The sequence below is a fragment of the Chiloscyllium plagiosum genome, unplaced genomic scaffold (assembly GCF_037043375.1).
Source record: "Chiloscyllium plagiosum isolate Xiang-an unplaced genomic scaffold, Cpla_swu_hap1 HiC_scaffold_16, whole genome shotgun sequence".
In the NCBI taxonomy this organism is placed as follows: Eukaryota; Metazoa; Chordata; class Chondrichthyes; order Orectolobiformes; family Hemiscylliidae; genus Chiloscyllium; species Chiloscyllium plagiosum.
Genome location: NW_028270154.1, coordinates 13,366,984 through 13,388,066, shown reverse-complemented (window position 1 = coordinate 13,388,066; position 21,083 = coordinate 13,366,984). Strand labels below are relative to the sequence as shown.

At 41.0% G+C, this 21,083-nt stretch overlaps 1 protein-coding gene across 1 annotated transcript; it reads right to left on the bottom strand.

Moving 5' to 3' along the window:
- Positions 1-77: 77 nt before the first annotated feature.
- On the bottom strand, positions 78-20,281 carry sqstm1 (sequestosome 1). The gene is made up of 8 exons (XM_087995131.1): positions 19,912-20,281; positions 11,383-11,478; positions 9,120-9,331; positions 7,144-7,288; positions 6,495-6,584; positions 4,866-5,116; positions 2,875-3,088; positions 78-1,456 (listed from the first exon to the last, which is right to left on the bottom strand). Exons 1-8 carry the CDS (start codon positions 20,078-20,080, stop codon positions 1,299-1,301), a joined length of 1,335 nt encoding a protein of 444 aa, XP_087851257.1. The 5' UTR covers positions 20,081-20,281; the 3' UTR covers positions 78-1,298.
- Between the last annotated feature and the right edge of the window lie 802 nt (positions 20,282-21,083).

Genomic DNA, 21,083 nt, shown 5'->3' with positions numbered 1-21,083 from the left:
GTGAAGTGTCTACCATGGTAACCAGAGATTATGTGAACACCTTCAATTTTTTTCAGTAAAAAAATTCAATGCCTTAGTGCATTTTAAAATGCAGTTTTTATTGCAGAGAATAACAAAGTACAGATTAAATTTCTAATGCTCAGTTATAACATTTTAAAGTGCTTTCTACTTGGGGGCTGAGATATTCTGAAACCAAACAGAGCTTATACAACACAAATCACATGGTGCAAGTGGGGGAGGAGAGAGAAGTCAAGAAAAATAAAAGTTCAGTATTTAAAAATTCAAATTTAAGTCAACATACTTTCACTGACAATACTTGGATAAAATGTCAGTATCTCTAATTTCATCTAGTGCTAATTCTCTTCAAAAGATTGTATTTGGCCTGACAATAATTCCTTTGACTGCACCCAGAAATTTTAAACTACTTCCCCACATTATTGTTGACCAATGGAGATCAGAAGGCTTACGGCCCAGGCAGTTGAATTTATGGCAGTTGTGATGGAACCATGTTTTGTGGTTACCCCCTTTTAACATCTGGTGTTCAGTCCCTATTGAGACTGCAGTGTCATATCTTGTTGATATTGTAGCCAATTGTGTTTCACCACATTACAGCTTCATACTTGCTGTGTTGAGTGTAATGGGGGAAACTCAGTAAACTGTGGCCATAGTTTTCTAGGAAGTACTTTTGAAATTATTAATGAAGCAATTAACTGTCCATTCTCACTTTCCTCCATGAGCACTAGAATATTTTTTGGTCCCAACTACACATTCACAAGTATCGATGTTTTGTGTTTTTCAAAAATAAATTCAGCTGTTGTACCTATGCTTGATTGATAGTTTAGGATGTAACTAAGACTGTCATAGCAACTTTCATCAATTCGTCAAAGTATGTTGCTTCTATTGCATACATCCCCAAGTTCAAAGAGAAATGGACCCAGTCTTTGATCAAACACAAATACAGTATATTTAAAAAAATATGCAGTGAAGTAACCCATACTCCAAGTTTAATTCATGTGTGGAGGATTTTATAAACCAACAGGGGGCTAAAAGTAATTTACAGAAAAATGAGCTACCAAAACTAAGTTGCTGGAATTCTTTCCCAATCCTGGGAAAATATAGGTGTGAAATAAAATAGCAGCCACCAAGAACCTACTCAGCCCTTATAAAGCATTCTAAAAGTAGAATTGTACAGAAGGTGCAATTAAATGGGATAATAATTCATTGAGAAAAGCAGCAATCCAATAACATTGTAAAGAGAAAAATGTTGCTGATTGATTTTTTTTCTGCTTCAAAGTGATTTATTGGCAAACTGGCCCCTTTGCAGGTTGCATAGCATCCAGCGCTGCTCCAATGTCACACTGCTTGGTCTGCAAGAGCCGAGTCAACCATCCTCCCTCATCATGAAATCCCATGGACAGCATTTGTGAAAGGGCTTCTATCAGGCATGGTTCTGCATCTGGAAGGAAACAAGTGTTACCTCAGAATCCTCTCAAATAACCTCTTGACCCAAACAATACTACAAGAATGGTTAAAGTTGAATAATACAGGAGACATTAATGGGACAGCAAGATTTACATACAAAAAAAGTGTAAAATAGTTCAGGATTTCCAGCACCTGTAGTACAAACAAAAGCTAGAAAAATCTCAATCGCTTGTACAGTAATATTTCAGTTCAGTGAACATTCATCAGAACTGAAGAGGAGACACAGGCAGGAGCAACAAAAGGACAAGGTAGTCAATGACCGGGGCGGGATGGGGAACAGAGGAGATTGAACAACAACAAAAAAAGTCTAGACCAACTGCGAGAAAAAGCCATCTGGTTCATTGATATACTATAGGGAGGGAAATTGCCATCTTCACAGTCTGCTCTACCTGTGCCTCCAGACCCACAGCAATAGAGAGAGTCTCAACAATTGGGGTAATCAAATAATGGCTGAGTCAGTGATGCCCTCATCCCTGGAATAAAATAAATAAGTGCTAGAGTGATTAGTAATTACTCTGTAATTCTGGCAGAGTGTTGAGAGAGAGAAACATTTGGAATCCAGAATGAATCCAAAGGAATTGCAAAGAAAAAAAAACTAGCAGATCAGTTATCATTTTATGGATGGATTAATTCATGAATAGTGGAACAGGCTCAATGCTGAATGGTCTGTTTAATTGATTTTTTTTTAAATCACTTCAGAAAAGTTTTTACATGTCTCTGGAGAAGGTGAGACTTGAACCTTGACCTTGTGGCTCAGGAGGTAGGGATAGAGGCACTACAGCACAAGAGTGCTGTAAGGACCAACTGATTTCACTCACTACCCAGACCCAGAAATTAGGGACAAGGTTAGCCACAAGATCTGTATAGGGTTCATAAGGAGAAAGTGAGGTCTGCAGATGCTGGAGATCAGAGCTGGAAATGCGCAGCAGGTCAGGCAGCATCCAGGGAACAGGAGAATCGACGTTTCGGGCATAAGCCCTTCTTCAGGGTTCATAAGGTCAAGCTTAAAAATCAGGATCTTGTCAAAATTTGAAGTAGTTTCACAATTGACTTTGAAATTAATGAATTCCCCATAGAACAAGCTTGAAACTCGGGATCTTTATAGCTTGCCAACTATAGCTGGCAATTAAATAGCTGTCTTTATTTTAGGACAGAATTCCCCAGGCATAATTACAGAACTACATGTTGGGGTGGTGAAGGAGGGAGAAAGGATGTGGAATCAAAGTTCGAGTATCTAAGCACAAAAAGCATGCAAGGACAAAATGCAAAAGCAAAGCAGATCATGAAAGAAACAGTACATTTTAGTTCTTTACACATGCTGTCAGAGCTACTAAATATTTTTAGTATTTCCTATTGACTTCACTGCCTGATTCTTAGGAACTCTCCACTTACCCTGTGGAAGATGAGGGTACAGAGCTGCTTCTCTCAATCCAGTAGGTCCCAAGTCACAGGAAGTTAAATTTTGTTGCTGGATTAAGGGCTGCCCTTCCTCATGATCCTGCAAACGAAGTTGCTCCATTGACTGCAGTTCACCAGTTGATGGATCGACCCCTTTGTCTGACAGATGAGTCCATTCCTCATCAATATTACTATCAACACTGGGTGTCTGTTAAAAGGGAATTTTTAATGTAACTTTGTACTTTTAAACCTGGGATGTTATTAAATTAGAGTTCTACAAGAGCAGAAACTGTTATCTTTAAAAGTTAACTTCCTAACTCTTAAACAAACATTTGTTTTTAAGAAGTCATTAATTAACACTTGGTCTGAAACAAAGTCATTAAGATAGATAATGATGCTTCCATAATAGTTCAACTTAGGCATCATTATGAAACCACCCAACCCAAAAAAGGTATCTACGTTGCACTTGGAAGGGTTTAAATTTAATTGATTTTAGCCAAAAGGAGCACTTGGGTCACTACTTTTGATCACACAACACCAGGTGATAGTCTAACAGGTTTATTTGAAACCACAAGCTTTTGGAGCCTTGCTCCTCAAGGTATCTAGTGACAGAGAATATATCTGACACTGATCTACCATCTCTCACTAACTACTTGAAGGAGGAGCAAGGCTCCAAAAGCTTGTGGTTTCAAATAAACCTGTTGGACTATCACCTGGTGTTGCGATTTTTGACTTTGTCCAACCCAGACCAACACCAGCACCTCCACATCATGACTACTTTAGATATAGATGTTCTTGAAATGAAGACAAAAATTTCCAATCTAGATCAGAAAAGTAAATGAGAAAAATAGAATTGCATTTATACTGTACCTTTCATTGACATTAAGGTATAAAGCCCTTCGCATCCATTTTTTAAAAACAAAAAGAAAAGGAAAAACAAATGTAGTCTTGTTTTCTAATGTCGAAAACAAGGCAGTTGCTTATTTGTAAAGATTGCATAATAATAATAAAAAAATGCAATGTCAATTTTTTTAAAAATGTGTTGTCCATTGTGAACAAAATATTGGCCAACACGAGTTTTCAGTTGGCCTAATTTCATCATTCAAGATATAATGGATTTTAAAAAAAAAGTCTATGACACTTTCAACCCCTTGGGACATCCCAAAGAACTGATGCCAATTTTGCTTATATTTGTTGATGGGATGTGGGCGACACTTGCTAGGGCAGCATTATTACCCATTCCTAATTGCCCAAGAGGCAGTTAAGAGTCAACCACATTACTGTGGGGTCTAGAGTCCCAAATCAGCCAAACCTAGTAAGGATATCAGATTTCCTTCCTTAAAAGATGCTAGGTCAATGTTGGAATTAAGGAGGAGTTTAGTCTTGCCATTATGATTGCAAATTACAGCAAAGGGCTTTATGAGGATCTGAGAATGATCCTGTTAGGATGAACATTGCATGTCTGAATAACACTAGGCTAATTTCACTTGAGGTCAGCAGTGAAAATGTAAAAAAGGGCCAGATCCATAATTAGGGATGGGGAGTGTATGTTAAAATGTTTGAGCCTTTTAATAAGGTGGATTGTGGAACAATGGAAAGCTATATCATTACAGTAGCAAGCCATGTGAAACAGCTGGTTCAGTTTGAAAGGTACTCTGCAAACTTGGAAGTCAACATTTATTTTCTCATACATGGACTCTTTTGGCCTCAGGATTTTCTGCACTACTGAATGCGAAATGAAAAGAAAACTCAGGTTATGTGAGCAGTACTAGTCACTATTTCCCTCCAATGCTTATCCTCCCACAGCAGTGGTTAACCACTACCATGTCTTGGCATATCTCAGGATATACAATGACTCCCGACCTTGCCAGTGACACCACATTTCAAGAATAAATATTAAATACTCTCAGCGTGAAAATATGGAAGCTTTAAAAAAAACTGAGAGTTTATTTTCAAAAACAACTAAGTAAAGTCACTTCCTTTACCTTGGAATGCACATGGTTAGGGGTGAACGTCTCAAAGGAACCCTGATTTGTGGCAGTCTGGTTCACATCCATGAACACAGTCTCATTCTGCTCCTGATTGGAGCTGGGAGTTGTTCTGGTCTTGGTCTTGTCAGCAGATGGTGGACCAGAATGCACACTGTTACCTGTAGAGCTGGGCTGACTCTCCATTGGACACTCAGTAGCTTTAAAGCGTTGGCCCCTGTGCTCCACGTCAATATCAACATCAATACCTGCAATACAAGAGACCAACTTCTGATTCTGATGTTAAAAATATGGATTTAGAAGCACCATAGACAGTATAAGAAAATGATTTACTGAAATAACAATGTAAATATTACATCCATAAGGAAATATTAGATTAGGGGCACAAAAAGCAGAGAGGTGATAGCAGTCTTCAAAATGATGAATGGGTTTGCTGGGCTAGATATAGACAAAATGTTTCCTTTTGTGGGAACGCCTAGAAGTAGGTGCCAAGACTAAAAAACGATGGAAAGTGAAATAACTCCAGAGGTTGGTATCCCATCACCAAGTCACCCTTTATTTACATACACCTATTCGTTAACATTGGTCTGGCTTCCTCAGAGCAAAGAGGAACTCTGTTGTTTCTGTCTGTCAACAACAGCTCTTTGATGGAACTAGATTAACAGTCCCAATCAGGGAACTGATTCTATGGAGGTCTCACCAGGCTGACCCTGTTATAGAAAGGTATGTGAACTCTGCCACAGGCGGGTCCTAGTGTCATGGTCCCGAGCTTTTATCTTGGTGCTGTCAGTGGCAGATTGCCATTATCCTGTCCCTAAGAATGAAGGGTGAGAAGGCAGAAATCAAATCGAAACATGCCTGAACCACACACACACACACACACACACACAATAAAAGTTCATTACCAATAAATCCAAAAGAACCACTTTACCAAGAGAATGGTGAATTTGCTATGACAGGGAAGGGTTGAGATGAATAGTATGGATGCAGTTAAAGTTATCCCATCCCCAGAAAGGCAAAATAAATATAACACATTGATAAGGTTAAATGCAGACGGTAATTTGTTTTGAGCATCAACCAATTGGACTGTTTCAATGCTAAATGTAATTATAAAAGTAATTTGTAAAAAGATGTTTTTACATGCTCAGGCACATAGTATCCATTAACAAACTTACAGAGCTCCATGTTAGGTGGAATGCTTAAGGATTGTCCTGCTCCTCCACCAAGAAAGGTGGTGTGTTTTTATTTGCTAGAAGAGGAGATTGTGATAAAAGAGGTAAAAAATGATAACTTGACTCTCAAAAAAAAGGTTCCTCTTGGTATTATTGGGAGAGCTACTCCTTATGAAGGCAAAAAAAAAATTACAAAATCAGTGACTGCAGACAGCAGTCTCCCAAGTTGAGAGAGTTTCTGTTGCCCAAAAGTTAGTAAGGTAGTGGTGCGGGCATTACAGTTGAGATTCCCACATTGTGAGATGTTTGCCAGCACTTAAAGACATATCGCTTCCCCCATCATGAGGTCTATGGGTTAAGAGCACAGCGAGTGCTGGGAGGGTCCATTCGCACATAAAACACAAGGTTCTTAAACCAAGAGACTGGGGACAGAACCAGAAGTTTCTAAACTTACCCAAAGGGCTGAGCATTGCAGCTACATTCCGTCCCACATTCTTCAGATAGGCCACATTCTTATCCTGTTTCTGACTCCCAGAACCTGTAGCTGCAAGATAAATATGGTCAGCCACAGGAGACATTCACCACCATGCCATAGTTTCTCCTCCAGCTTTATTTCAACAACGTTTTAAAAAAAATTTTAAGCAGAAGTTCACAAAAAAAACTTTTCCATCCCTAACCCACACCTTTATGGGTGACATGAAAAAAAGCTGAATAATTCAGTACTATAGTTGAAGAAAGAATCTCATTGGGACTGAGTCTGTTTCAAAAGGTCTCTTAAATAAACCAAAATGTTCCTCATTTTCCCTCTAGTTTTGTTGCCAACTGTATTGAAACTATGCCCTCTGGTTACTGACCTCCTCAAATCAAAACCATCAAACTTTGAACAGCTCTGTCAAATCTCTCGTTCTGTTCCAATGACAGTCCCAGCTTTTCCATAGAACTGACACACTTCCTCCCTGATAAATCCAGTTACAGTACATTGTAACTTTAAAAAAACAATCTAATCTGCACTGTACCTCTGCTATAGCTGGACAGAGTACCTGAGGTACAAAGATTAATTATCTGGAATTCTACACCTTGGCAACTGACAAGAACCAACTTACCTTGTTCAGTTGGAGTAGTCTTTGCAGCTGCTGACTGCTGTCTACCAGAGCAAGCTGCAGCCTGAGCAAAGGATTCTTGTTGTGCCATGGCCCAGTGACACAGACCTCCATTTCTCTTGTGGTGCCACATCCCTCGGGGAAACCGCTACTTGGAACATGAGAAGGAACAAAACTGTTAAAGTGAGTGAGTATTATTAAAAAAGGATAGATAAGAAGTGAGCAACAGTGCATTGTCTGATGGGTGATGACTAACACAAAACCAGCCTTTTGGCTAACTGCAACGTGACCCAATTATACATAATTAGAAACAGCAGCACATGAACCATTGCAGTTAAGTGACATATTATCCAAGGAAAAAAAAAAAGTTTCCTCACAGATACCTTAGATTCGGAACATTGTTGTCAAATCTTTCTGGGCCTTCCAGTGGAAATGCTGGTATCCAAAGACAAATTTCAAATAATTGGCAAAAGCATCAGAACATTAGTGTGACTGCACCTAGAGATCTGCATATAAAATATTTTACTCTTGTTACCAGAGGAAGAATGCAGTTTGCATTGGATGCAATTCAGAGGAGATTAATTAGATTGATACCAGTGATGAAGGGCTTGTTTTATGAAGAGAGATTGAGCAGTCTAGCCTATACTCTCCAGCATTTAGAAGAATAGGGGAGATCTAATTCATCACTAAGGGCATTGACAATGTAGATATAGGATATTTCAGGTTATAGTTATATGATAAAAGGGTATTAGATTTAAAAAAAGAGAGAGGAGGAGAAATTCTCTCTCTCTCTCTCACACACACTCAAAGGATCATGAATCTGTGAAATTCATTACCTCAAGCTATGGTAGAGATTAAGACACCAAATAAAATTGGAGGAGACAGCACAATCTTTAATTAGTAGTGAGCTGAAAGACTATGGGAAGCAGGGAGAAAAGTGGCGTTGAAATCAAGATGAGATCAACTATGATCAAGTGGAGCAGGCTTGAGGGGCTGAATTCCCTACTTCTGCTTCTCATTCTTACATTGTCTCTATATATAAAAATAAATTCTCCTCCACTCCCAAAGACAGTGAGTTAGAATGATTTGGAATGCAGTGCCCAAACTCAACAGTAACTGTTAAAACAAGAAGAAAGTTTGCAAAGCTTTGGGGAAAGAGATTGGGACAAAGAATAGCATTGGCGTAAGCCAGCACAGATATTGTCTTGTAAAGATTTTGAGTCTCCTTTCCTCGGACTATGCTACTTAACTGGAAAGGTGAAGATGAACCAAACCTTTAGTGCTCACTGACAAGGCAGCTTGAAATTAGCCAATAAGAAATATACTTTCAAGTACATTTATGGTGGCAACACCTACTGGTTTCACAAGTCGGTTCTGCTCCAGCACCATTGGTAGCTTAATAAATAAACAAACAGTCATGTTGAGAGTCAACATTACCACACCCAAACAATCCTCTCACTAGAAACCATACAAATAATCTGAATGGATCTCCCAAAAGAATAAGAACTTGTGCACATTTACTCATTCTTTAGCCCAAACAAAAAGCAAATCGCTGATACTTGCCATCATGTGATGTTACAGTGCAGATGCAGCAGCACTTTGAAAGCCACTTAATTAGTCCCAATTCTTCAGCCTTTTCCTCCATCTTGTAAGATTCCTCCCCCCCACCCCTAACCAGTGATTTACACAAAGATATAGCACAGCTTTATCTAGCATATGAACTTGTCAATTTTAGAACATCTGAAAAGGTATTTGGTTCAGGAAAATTGATTATGAAGCCACTAGATTGTCTTAAAATTCAAAACATGGCATGCAATTGGTGATAATTTTTGCTGTCAAACTAAAAAAGCAGATTTGGGGCCCTCAAACAAATCACTCAGACTTTATTGCAGCCTGAGGAATACTGTGTCCAAGGGATGGTAAATGGCTGTTTTGGTTTTTGAAAGAATCAGATTTACTTACTGAGTAGACAGTCTCACCTCGAATGGATGGAAGAATTGAGGAGTCTGCAGGAGCAGCATCTCATGTTCATTGTGGAATCCTTTCCCCTTGCAGCCACCACACAGATCATAGTCAGGGCAGACAGTGCACTTGTAGCGAGGTCCAATCACAGGGCCATTGCAGGCATCACAGACAACGTTTGGGTGAATTGCCCCAGCTTTCTCCTGGCCATGTCTGCACTCCTTCTTTTCTAGGGTTGTAAAAATTAAGAGTAGAAAGAAAACATTTGTCATTGCGAGGAAAGTCTAGAAAATATTTCCTTGGGAACACAGATATATAGCTCAAGCAATGATGTAATGCTTGCAAATCAACTTGGAATCAAAGACTTATTAGTAACAGCCAGACTGCACCTTTGTATATTGATTGTTATCTGCTAGCAACCCTGATTTTAAGAAAAAGAGTAACTAAATCTCTTTCAATTCACAAAATCTGAAATCCCCGATTACATCAAATGTTGCTAATAAAATTATATTACTTGTACTGGGCTAGCCTGAAAAATAATCCAATGCCTGAGCATCTGAATTCAGTTTCAGGACATCTGAAATCTGAACAGTGGTCCTAGTAAAAAGGTGAAGACAACATTAAGACTGTCTTAAAAGACCAACTGGCTCACTGACATCCCCAAGGGCAGGAAGCCAGGCATGCCAATCCAATATGGACCTATCGGCAAATCCTTTGATACACCAACATGGTTGACTTTAAACCGACCACTGAAGTTATTTCACATAACATACATTTATATCAAACTAATCCTTCAAGGTGGTAGCCACCAGCACTCTCTCAGGCTATTTAGGGACATGGAAATAAATGTGTGACATTATTTTCGTTTACTCATTTCATTCAAGAAAAGTGTACATTGCCAGCAAAGCCGGTATTTATTGCCATTCCAAATGAGCTGGAGAAGGCAATGGTGAATTAGCTCCTTGAACAGCTGAAATCAGTGTGGTGCCAAATCTGATATTTCCACTGCATTAGGGAGTTCCAGGATCTTGATCCATGAAAATTAGAGGACCAGCTGATACACTTCAAGTTAGGACAGCAGGTTACTTGGAAATGATGCTCCCGTGTGCCTGAGCCTTGCTCTTCTAGAAGAGAAGGTTGCAGGTGTAGCCTTGGTGACTTGCTGGAGTACATTTTGTCAGTGATAACCATATTCCAAGAAACAATTTTTCTCCTCATGCTGTACAACATTGGTTTCCAGGGCATGCAGACAGCACTTAGTAAATAATTTTACCAAGTACTTTATTAACAACAAACTTAGGAATTTCATTTGGACTTGCAATGTGGCTCAATACAGAACCTCATCCTTTGCAAACAAAATAATAGCACTCATTAGAAGCAGTCGTCTTTCCAAGTGGAGCATCAGATCCACCCAGTGCTGGGAAATCCACATCAATTGTGTCAGCTGCTGTCTGCCTGTCGTTAAAATTGTATTTTACAGGCACAGACAACTGGGGAAAAAAGGGGACTGCTGAATACACGAGTTAGTGGAGAAGCTGCTGACCGAAACAAAGTATTGTCGCTTTAACGTTTGTTAAATCTTGAACTGGTCACCCATTTCTCCCAACTTTAAAGTGCTTATGCTCCAACAAAACCAGATCATGAACAGTATACTCATATTATCTGTAATAATAATTTAAGGCTGGTCATTAGATAATTAAGAAAGCAACTTCCTGTACAAGCATTCAAAACGTTGCCAAATCTGAATAAGAGTAACAGCCAAAAAGAAACATTTGTGGAGCACTGCTTTAGATTCATGATTACATATAGAATTGACAAGGGGAAAGGGGCTGGAAAGTTGTTTTAGGTTGTCCATTGTCTAAATTAAATTAGTTTACAATAAAGAGAAATGTGATGTAATCCCACTCATTAGAATTTTGCAACCTTTATAGTAGAGAGATCTTTATTTAGCATTAAATGACTGAATGGAAAGCAGTTTGTTTACACAACATCACAAACTGCTTTACAAAATGCTTTGAAGTACAGCTGTATCCAATTAACAATATTTTCTGAAATGAGATTCATTTACAGTACTGATACCAATGTGTAACAGGGAATGAAAACACAAAGCAACTTCGATTTTAGGAGATATTTAAACCTCTGCTAATACCAAGTGCTGCCCATGATTAAACAATTCACTATAAACACTGTACTTTGTGGCACATACATTTACACCCAGTGGCAATATGGCATGCAGCTAATAGTCTGATTTTTTAAACAAAGAGCAACCAATAGTCTTACCTTTGATGTAGATGTAAAAGGTCCCCTCCTTAAGGAAGGACAAAGCCATCATGAGCTCTTCATCACTGGAGAATGCAATCATGTCTCCTTCCTCATCTGGGGAAAAAAAACATTTTCAGCTTGCAGTTTCAACTCAGACTCTAAGAGTTAATAAATAGATTTAACAACACCAACAAATCAGGAAGGCAAATGTTAACTTTTACAGCTAGGGAGTGGCAGCAGAGGAAACTCAGTGCAATTATAAGGATTTAAGCGAGAGCCTACATGGGAGAACTGGGCACAGTTTTGCCCTCCAATGAAGGATATACCTGCTTTAGAAGGGGTGCAATGAAGATTCATTCCTGGATAAGACATTTGTCCCATGAGGAGAGATTGTGTTGAAAAGTCTATTCTTTGTGGTGTTTAGATGAATGAAAAGGAATTTCATTGAAACGCAATATGCTGAGACAGTTTGACAAGGGTAGACGCAGAGAAGCCATTATTTTATCTTGGCTGGGAACCATGGGTTATTGTCTCAGGATTAGGACTGAGCTCAGGAGAAATGCCTTCATTCAGAGGGTTGTAAATCCTCAGCATTCATGTATGGGAGGTTGATTCCAGGAGTCAGAAGGCAGCACCTAACTCTCACTATTCACCCATCATTCCTTGACTTGGGGAAAAAAATAACTAGAGCTCTAGGAAAATGCCAACTCTTGAAAAGTTTTTGTACTATAGAAGAGATAATGGTTTATTTTGCAGTTTGAAGACACTGTGAACCCTTCTGACAATGAACCCAATCTGACTCATTGATGTCGTTTGCAGGCATGTTATGCCTGAAATCGAATCTTAAAATAAAGGAGTCTTGTAGATATCAAATGTCACAGTTTAAATATCTCATGGCAAATATCTGTCACCTTTTCCAAATTAGATCAGTTAGTATAGTAAAACCTTTTATAAATAGGATTAGGAAGAGGCAATTTGACCCCTTCAGCCTACCTCCCCATTTAATAAATCATGGGGGAAACTTCCATCTTAACTCATGCTGAGGTGGTGTCAAACGAATCTTGTATGCCACAGTCAAATTGGAAGCAATATTATGCAAAAGTTATCCTAAAGGGCAGCAACAGCAATGATGTAGCACTCCCTACAGCAATACATCAAGTGTCACCACCATTTATTTGTTCAGATCCTGAAATAGAATTTAAACAGGCCTTAATTGAGAGAATACTAATAAAGACTGACATCTGAAAGGAGCAGCACCATACAAGTTAGAAATTGAAATAGGTCATTCAGTCCTTAGAGAAAAAGTGGGGACTGCAGACGCAAGAGATCAGAGTGAAAAAGTGTGGCGCTGGAAAAGCACAGCCGGTCAAGCAGCATCCGAGGAACAGGAGAGTCGATGTTTCAGGCATAAGGTCTTCATCAGGAATGGTGTGGTCGGGGGCGGGGAAGCAAGGGATAAGTGGGAAGGGGTGGGGCTGGAGAGGGGAGGGAGGTAGCAAGGAACGCAATAGGTGGATGAAGGCGAGAGGGTGAAGGAGATGGGTCAGAGCAGATAGGTAGGAGGGAAGATGGACAGGTAGGACAGTTCAAGAGGATGGTGCCAAGTTGCAGAACGTTTCAGAGAACATTTCCAGTGTCCCATTTCCCTATCCCTGTATCAGTTGACGCAAAACACTCAGACACAGTATAGATTTACCTCCTTCATCTTTATTCCGTGCCCTGGAGGGAGAGAAACAATTGCCCACGTACGCAGACAAGAGTTCTTGGTCTTCTCTCGAACAGCAGATTCTTAATGAATTATACAGTCACTTACAGGGAGGAGCATCCAGATAAGGCAGCTACATATTGATTAGGTGACTGTTACAATCAACGAGGGTCAATAGCAAAACTTAAGCCATGTGCTGTTACACAATGAATGTTCTTATCCTTATTAACTGACTTTACATACTGAAAGCTTCCAATATCGTTCTCAAAACTCACTTCCAATGTTGTTAAATGGCTGTACAGTGAATGCTTGTCCACCTTGTTAAGCCATTATCCTTGCCTCCTGCACCCCACTGTTAACTGCAAGTTCTTATCTGATCTGAGTCATGCTCAACTGAACCTCTTGTTTCACGAAACTCAAAACTTAACTCTTTCCCTACCTGCTCATACCCTATACGCATTCTCACTGGGACATGCACTAAACAACCCCACCACCCTGTGGCTGATCATTTCAACTCCCCTTCCCACTCCGCCAAGGACATGCAAGTCTTGGGTCTCCTCCACTGCCAAATCCTGGCCAGTTGACATCTGGAAGAACAACACCTCATCTTCCACCTTGGGACTCTCTAACCACATGACATCGATGCTGACTTCACCCACCTTATCCCAAATCTAACCCTCCAACTCGGCACCGCCCTCTTGAACTGTCCTACGGTCCATCTTCCTTCCCACCTATAAACCCCCCCACCTTTATCCTCCTACTGCATTCCCAGATGCCTTGCCCCCAGCCCCACTCCATCCATTTATATCTCAGCCCCCTTGCACACCCACCTCTGCTCCTCCCCCCACCAACATTCCTGATGAAGAGCATATACTCGAAACGCTGACTTGCCTGCACCTCAGCTGCGACTGACTGGCTGTGCTTTTCCAGCGCCATATACAATCCTTACAGCCTGTTTGGCCATTCAATATATGATCACAGCTGATTGGTTTCTGTTTTGAATTCCACATTCCCAATTACTCCAATTGCTTTAAATTCTATCTACTTCCACCTTACATATAGTCAGAGACCCTGACTCCATAACTTTACAGAAAAGGCATGAGACATGTGAACAAAGGTAGGCAATTGGCCCCATATGCTCTGCCATTCATTAAGATGGTGGTTGATCTGATGACATAACCCACAACGTTAACTCAGAATTCACTCCAGATGTGTAGAGCTTTTTCAGCAATTTGTTTGTGTTTCCAATAATCCTCAATTCCTCTTTCCTCCCCATAACCCTTGATTCCTTTACTGATTAAAAACCTGTTAATCTCAGCCTTGAGTACACATGATAATTCAACTTTCACAACCCTCTACATTAAAGAAGTCCAGTATTTCACAGATCCACAGCCCTCAAGAAATTCTTCCCCATGTTTGTCCTTATTGGACGACCCTTTATTCCGAGATTAAGCCCTTTGGTTCTAGACTCTCCCACAAGGGAGATAACCATTCTGCATTAATCCGGTCAAGTCCCCCAAGAATCTTGTACGTTTCAATCAAGGCTTCTCTCATTCTTCTAAACTTCCAATGAGTGCAAGCCCAACCTACTCAATCTCTCCTCACGACAACCCCTCCTTATGCAGAATTAACTTCAAAGAACCTTCTCTGGAATATCAATGTGAGTATGGATTTTTGGTAAGGTGACCAAACTATTCATAGTATTCAAATCTAACTGGTGCCTCATTTAGACGAGCATCACTTATGTTTATACGCTATTCCCTTTGAAATAAAAGCCAAAACTCCATTTCTCCTCCCTATTATCTGCTGCATTTGTTTGTGCTAGCTATTTGTGATTTCTGCATGAGGACCCCCAAATCCTTCTCTGCTAATGACAGTCTCAATGTAAATAATCTTCTTTGACAATGTTTCAGACTTGCACAATTTTCAGACAAAAGCCCTTCTCATTTCGGTCCTAAAAGCACAACCCTTAACTTATAATCAGAGCCTATTAATTCTGCACTCGGCCACAGAAGGGAACATTCTCTCCGTGTCCTATCAAAGTCTGTATAAAATCTTTAGACTTCAATCAAATCATCCCTCACTCTCAACTCAAGTGGAAAGTCACTCATTCTTTGCAACCTTTCCTTAGAAGGCAGCCTATACATTCCAGATGTCAATCTAGTAAACATCTTCTCATTTGTTCCCAATGTATTTATGATGTTCCTCGAATGAGGAGACCAATACTGCAAAAATTATGTGACACATGGTCTCAATGCTCCGTATATCTGAAGCATTATATCCTTACTTTTACGTTTTACTCTTATAAATGAAGGATAGCATCCCATTCACCTTAGATTTCTTGCCGTGCCTGCACAGCTAATTTTGTAACTTGTGTAAAAGAACACCTAAGATCTCCCTGCATTTCAATTCTGCAGTCTGTCAGTCATTCGCCATGTAACTAATACACCGCTTTATTATTTTTCCTGCGAAAAAGGTGAAAAACTTTATAATCTTCCATATTATACTCATCTATCAGATTTTTGCCCTCTGAAATGAGTATCACTACTTCTCTATTGATCTGTCATCTATCCTGTTACCCAGGTTCACTTCAGGAAGTTCATCATTCATGTCTTTTAGAGCTATTCTCCCTTTCAAACTGAATGTGGAATTCAATCATATTGTCATCACTGCTACTTAGATGTACTTTTACTCTAATCGTGAATTAATCCGGTACCATTTCACAGCAGCAATTCTAGTATAACCTGCTTTTTGTTGGGTTCCAGAACACCCTGATCTAAGAAACTATGAATTACTGAAATGTTCTTCCCACTAGAGAGGCAGACATACTGCCAAAGCCCTGGAAAGTAGTCATTGCTCTGTATCTGCAAGGGTTCAGTTACTGAGGACCCTGAGTATGATGCAATTCATGAGTGCAGAGCTCAGTAAAATAGGTTAAGATGGATAAAAATAATCACAGATGAGTTTTGCCTGGGAATGTTGATTTTGTTATTATTGTGTTGGCATGGATAGGCAAATTCACAATTTGTGATTTCACAGATAGAGGATTTACTTTATATAAAAATAACACCAAGTTTACCCTTAAGAGATTTCAGCTTAACATTTTCTAATAACAGTAATCATTTATGGGTGAAGATAGTACTGTATGTATTTTTGTACAGTATGCAGTTCTACCCACTACACTAAGAAATTCAGTAAGTCAATGCCTTGGAGATTGTACGTTTATCAGAACGAGACCCGAGATAAAACACTTCAGTTACGTGAAGAGATTAGCAATGTCACAATTATTACCCTTAGAGAGAAAGATGCTAAAGGGAAAACCAGATGTATTTTTTAAAAGTTAAGGTTTATCCCAACTTGGTGGAGTTGAAACAATAATAATGAAAGGTCAAATATTTCAGAAAAAAAATCAGCACGATATGAGGGGAAGTGAGGTGAAAGAAGATAGGATAGTGAAGGTGGTGTTTGGTACGCTTGTCTTTATTGGTAGTTGCATAATGTATACAAATTGGGAGATCATTTTGCAGCTGTACAGATCATTGGTTAGGCCACTATTGGAATATTGCGTGCAATTCTAGTCTCCCTCCAATAGGAAAGATGTTGTTAAACATGGAAGGGTGTAGAAAAGATTTGAAGATGTTGCCGTGTTAGAGGTTTTCAGTATGTATGTGCGTGCGCGCGCTGGGGGCTGGAATACATTGGGGCTGTTTCCCTGGAGCGTCAGAGGCTGAGGAGTGATCTTACAGAGGTTTGTAAAATTGTGAGGGGCATGGATGGAGTAAATAGACAAGGTCTTTTCCCTGGGGTAGGGGAGCCCACGGGTTTAAGGGGAAAGATTTAAAAGGGACCCAAGGGGCAATGTTTTCCACATAGAGGCAGGTGTGGAATGAGCTGCCAAAGGAACTGATGGAGGTGGTATGATTACAAATTTAAAAGGCATCTGGGTGGGTATATGAACAGGAAGGGCTTAAAGGGATATGGGCCAAATGGGACTAGACTTATATATGATATCTGGTGGGCATGGACCATTTGGACCGAAGGGTCCGTTTCTATGCCGTCTCTAACTCTGATGCTAAATGTTATGTTGATCTTAACGGGTGGTAGAATTAGATTCTCCGGCCATAGAATCATTGAGTACAGTGCATGAATAGAAAATAAAGCAGAAATATTAGAAACTATTTCCTGCGGTGGAGGCCATAAGAGAAATAACTTTAAAATAAACTAAAGTAAGACCATTCAAAGGTGACATCAGGAAACACTGTCCAGATTACAGAGGAGGAAGTGTTGGATGTCTTGAAATGGTTAAAGGTGGATAAATCTCCAGGACCTGATCAGGTGTACCCTAGAATTCTGTGGGTAGCTAGAGAAGTGATTGCTGAGCCTCTTGCTGAGATATTTGTATCATCGAAAGTCACAGGTGAGGTGCTGAAAGACTGGAGCTTGGCAAACGTGGTGCCACTGTTTAGGAAGGGCGGTAAAGACAAGCCCGGAAACTATAGACCGGTGAGCCTGACCTCAGTGGTGGGCAAGTCGTTGGAGGGAATCCTGAGGGACAGGATGTACATGTATTTGGAAAGGCAAGGACTGATTAGGGATAGTCAACATGGCTCTGTGCGTGGGAAATCATGTCTCACACACTTGATTGAGTTTTTTTGAAGTAGTAATAAAGAAGATTGATGAGGGCAGAGCTGTAGATGTGATCTATATGGACTTCAGTAAGGCGTTTGACAAGGTTCCCCATGGGAGACATGATTAGCAAGGTTAGATCTCACTGAATACAGGAAGAACTAGCCATTTGGATACAGAACTGGCTCAAAGGTAGAAGACAGAGGTTGGCGGTGGAGGGTTGTTTTTCAGACTGGAGGCCTGTGACCAGTGGAGTGCCACAAGGATCGGTGCTGGGTCCTCTACTTTTTGTCATTTACATAAATGATTTGGATACGAGCATAAGAGGTACAGTTAGTAAGTTTGCAGATGACACCAAAATTGGAGGTGTAGTAGACAGTGAAGAGGGTTACCTCAGATTACAACAGGATCTGGACCAGATGGGCCAATGGGCTGAGAAGTGGCAGATGGAGTTTAATTCAGATAAATGCGAGGTGCTGCATTTTGGGAAAGCAAATCTTAGCAGGACTTATACACTTAATGGCAAGGTCCTAGAGAGTGTTGCTGAACAAAGAGACCTAGGAGTGCAGGTTCATAGCTCCTTGAAAGTGGAGTCGCAGGTAGATAGGATAGTGAAGGCGGCGTTTGGTATGCTTTCCTTTATTGATCAGAATATGGAGTACAGGAGTTGGGAGGTCATGCTGCGGCTGTACAGGACATTGGTTAGGCCACTGTTGGAATATTGCGTGCAATTCTGGTCTCCTTCCAATTGGAAAGATGTTGTGAAACTTGAAAGGGTTCAGAAAAAATTTACAAGGATGTTGCCAGGGTTGGAGGATTTGAGCTACAGGGAGAGGCTGAACAGGCTGGGGCTGCTTTCCCTGGAGTGTCAGAAGCTGAGGGGTGACCTTATAGAGGTTTACAAAATTATGGAGGGGCATGGATAGGATAAATAGACAAATTCTTTTCCCTGGGGTCAGGGAGTCCAGAACTAAAGGGCATAGGTTTAGGGTGAGAGGGGAAAGATATAGAAGAGACCCAAGGAGCAACTTTTTCACGCAGAGGGTGGTACATACATGGAATGAGCTGCCAGAGGATGTGGTGGAGGCTGGTACAATTGCAACATTTAAGAGGCATTTGGATGTGTTTATGAATAGGAAGGGTTTGGAGGGATATGGACAGGGTGCTGGCAGGTGGGACTAGAATGGTTTGGGATATCTGGTCGGCATAGACAGGTTGGACCGAAGGGTCTGTTTCCATGCTGTACATCTCTATATCAGCGCAGTACAGGACCATCAGCCCTCAATGTTGTGCCGACCTGTGGAACCAATCTGAAGCCCACCTATCTTACACTATTCCATTCTCGTCAATATGACTATCCAATGACCATTCAAATGCTCTAAAGTTTGCGAGTCTTTTACAGCGACTAGGTGAAAATCCTGGGAAGTCCCTCCCTAAAAGGGTGGTGGATCTAACTCCAGCCACGGACTGCAGCAGTTTAACAAAGCAGAGCACTCCCCCGTACTCAAGAGGGATTAGAGGTGAACAATAAATGCTGCCTTAGCTTGTGGCGCCCGCATCCCATTAATTTCAAAAAATGGATCAAATATACAATATCAACCAGACAGTATAAAATAACTGAAAATGTCAGAAATATTCAGCACTGCCGATCGTTCTGAAAAGAAAGCCTTTCTCCGCTGTGCCAAACACAACAAAACAAATTCTCAGCAAACAATCAGTTGTCTTAGAGGGAGACTGTGAGAAGTGTCTATCAGGGGAGGGGATGCTGGCGTTGGTGGAAGTCTGCTGAGGGGATTTCCGCGTTCTTCACTGGTGTCAGGGCTGACCGATAGATGGGGCTTTTAAAACAAAAACAAGTTTGCTCACCCGAAAGAAGGCTCGCTTTGTTTTAGATCAGAGACGGAGAAAACCTGGGCCAGAAACCTTCAGTTTTCCCAGTTTCAATCCAGTCTAATTTAAAACAAAAAAAGTGAACTGCAGGTGAGGGAAGACATTTAGCGAGCGGTGGCAAATATCAACCACACAACCAGCTAAAATAAATTACCGCAGAATCGCAAGATTTACTGACCACCACATTAAAGTGTCGTTTAGATACAAGTTAACTCAAAAGAGCATACGTTTTGGAAGGGACTCAAAACACCATCCGGAAAATTTGGCGACACAAAACTTAGTTCCAAGTCTCCCCAAGAGTGGGGCAAGGATCAGGGAGTAGTTACCTTTGTAATACATCTGAAAGTTCTCGGACCGGAGAGACTGGAAGATGCCGGCCACCTTCTTGTAGAGATACTCGAAGCTGGTGGAGACGCTATGGTCGACGGTGAAGCGGCGTATCTCCCGGTTTACTTCGTCTTTCCCCAGCAGGTAAGCCTTCACGTTAAAAGCCATGGCTCGGAAATCGATGGGACGGTGTGCGACAGACTGGCCCGTTCACTGCGGCAGAGAATAAAAAAAAATAGACTCGCTACTTTTGTGTCGGAAAAGTCCTGATGTCGCAGCAAGAAACTGATACAGAGTCTCGAAAGTGTTTCCTCTTCTCGCTACCCAAGGCAAGGGGTAACCGAATGGTGCGTGCCGGTCTTATATAGACACACTCCCCGCCCCTCGCACAGCAGCTGTTACTCAGCACAAAGCCTAGCCTTCTCTTCCGTGCTTTCCCCTCCGAGGTCAACTCCACCCGTACCTCTTTAATTCCTAAGAAAAGGGGGACTGCGAGCATCGACGGGGAATTGGCGAGCGCTGACTGTACCGGAGACTTCGCCTTTCCTCCAGGCTATCCTATCACCACGGAGACCTGTTCCGAGCACAGTAATATTTATTTCTCAACTTGTTTCGAAGTGGTCGCTGTTTGTCTATTTGGCAGAAATACAAAAAAAAAGTCAACAGCCAAGAATGAGTTGGAGGGAGAAATTTTCCCCTTTGTGGGGAGATGCTGAGTAGAGATTTTAAATAGTCCTAAAATCTAAATATGGTATTCGAGAGAAACCCTTTTAAGTAATGAGAATTTTAGAACCACCAAAAGTAGGTGAGTGAGAAAGAAATAAGGTACATGAAACGTGGTGGCTAATGGATGCTATTTGGGACTGAAGGAGGGTTCAATCTCAGGCGACCGAATCAACACGGACATCTACTACAAACCTACCGACTCCCACAGCTACCTGGACTACACCTCCTCCCATCCTGCCCCCTGTAAAAACGCCATCCCATTCTCCCAATTCCTTCGTCTCCGCCGCATCTGCTCCCAGGAGGACCAGTTCAAAATACGTACAACACAGATGGCCTCCTTCTTCAAGGACCGCAATTTCCCCCCCGACGTGGTCGACGGTGCCCTCCACCGCATCTCCTCCACTTCCCGCTCCTCCGCCCTTGAGCCCCGCCCCTCCAACCGCCA

Bases quoted from the DNA above. Each gene is read 5' to 3' on its own strand.
- sqstm1 (XM_087995131.1), bottom strand. From the start codon at position 20,080: ATGGCTTTTAACGTGAAGGCTTACCTGCTGGGGAAAGACGAAGTAAAC. The intron at 9,332-11,382 runs GTAAGACTATTG...TTACAACCCTAG, and splicing joins CTTTTACATCTACATCAAAG to AAAAGAAGGAGTGCAGACAT. The intron at 1,457-2,874 runs GTAAGTGGAGAG...GTTTCCTTCCAG, and splicing joins GTACCCTCATCTTCCACAGG to ATGCAGAACCATGCCTGATA.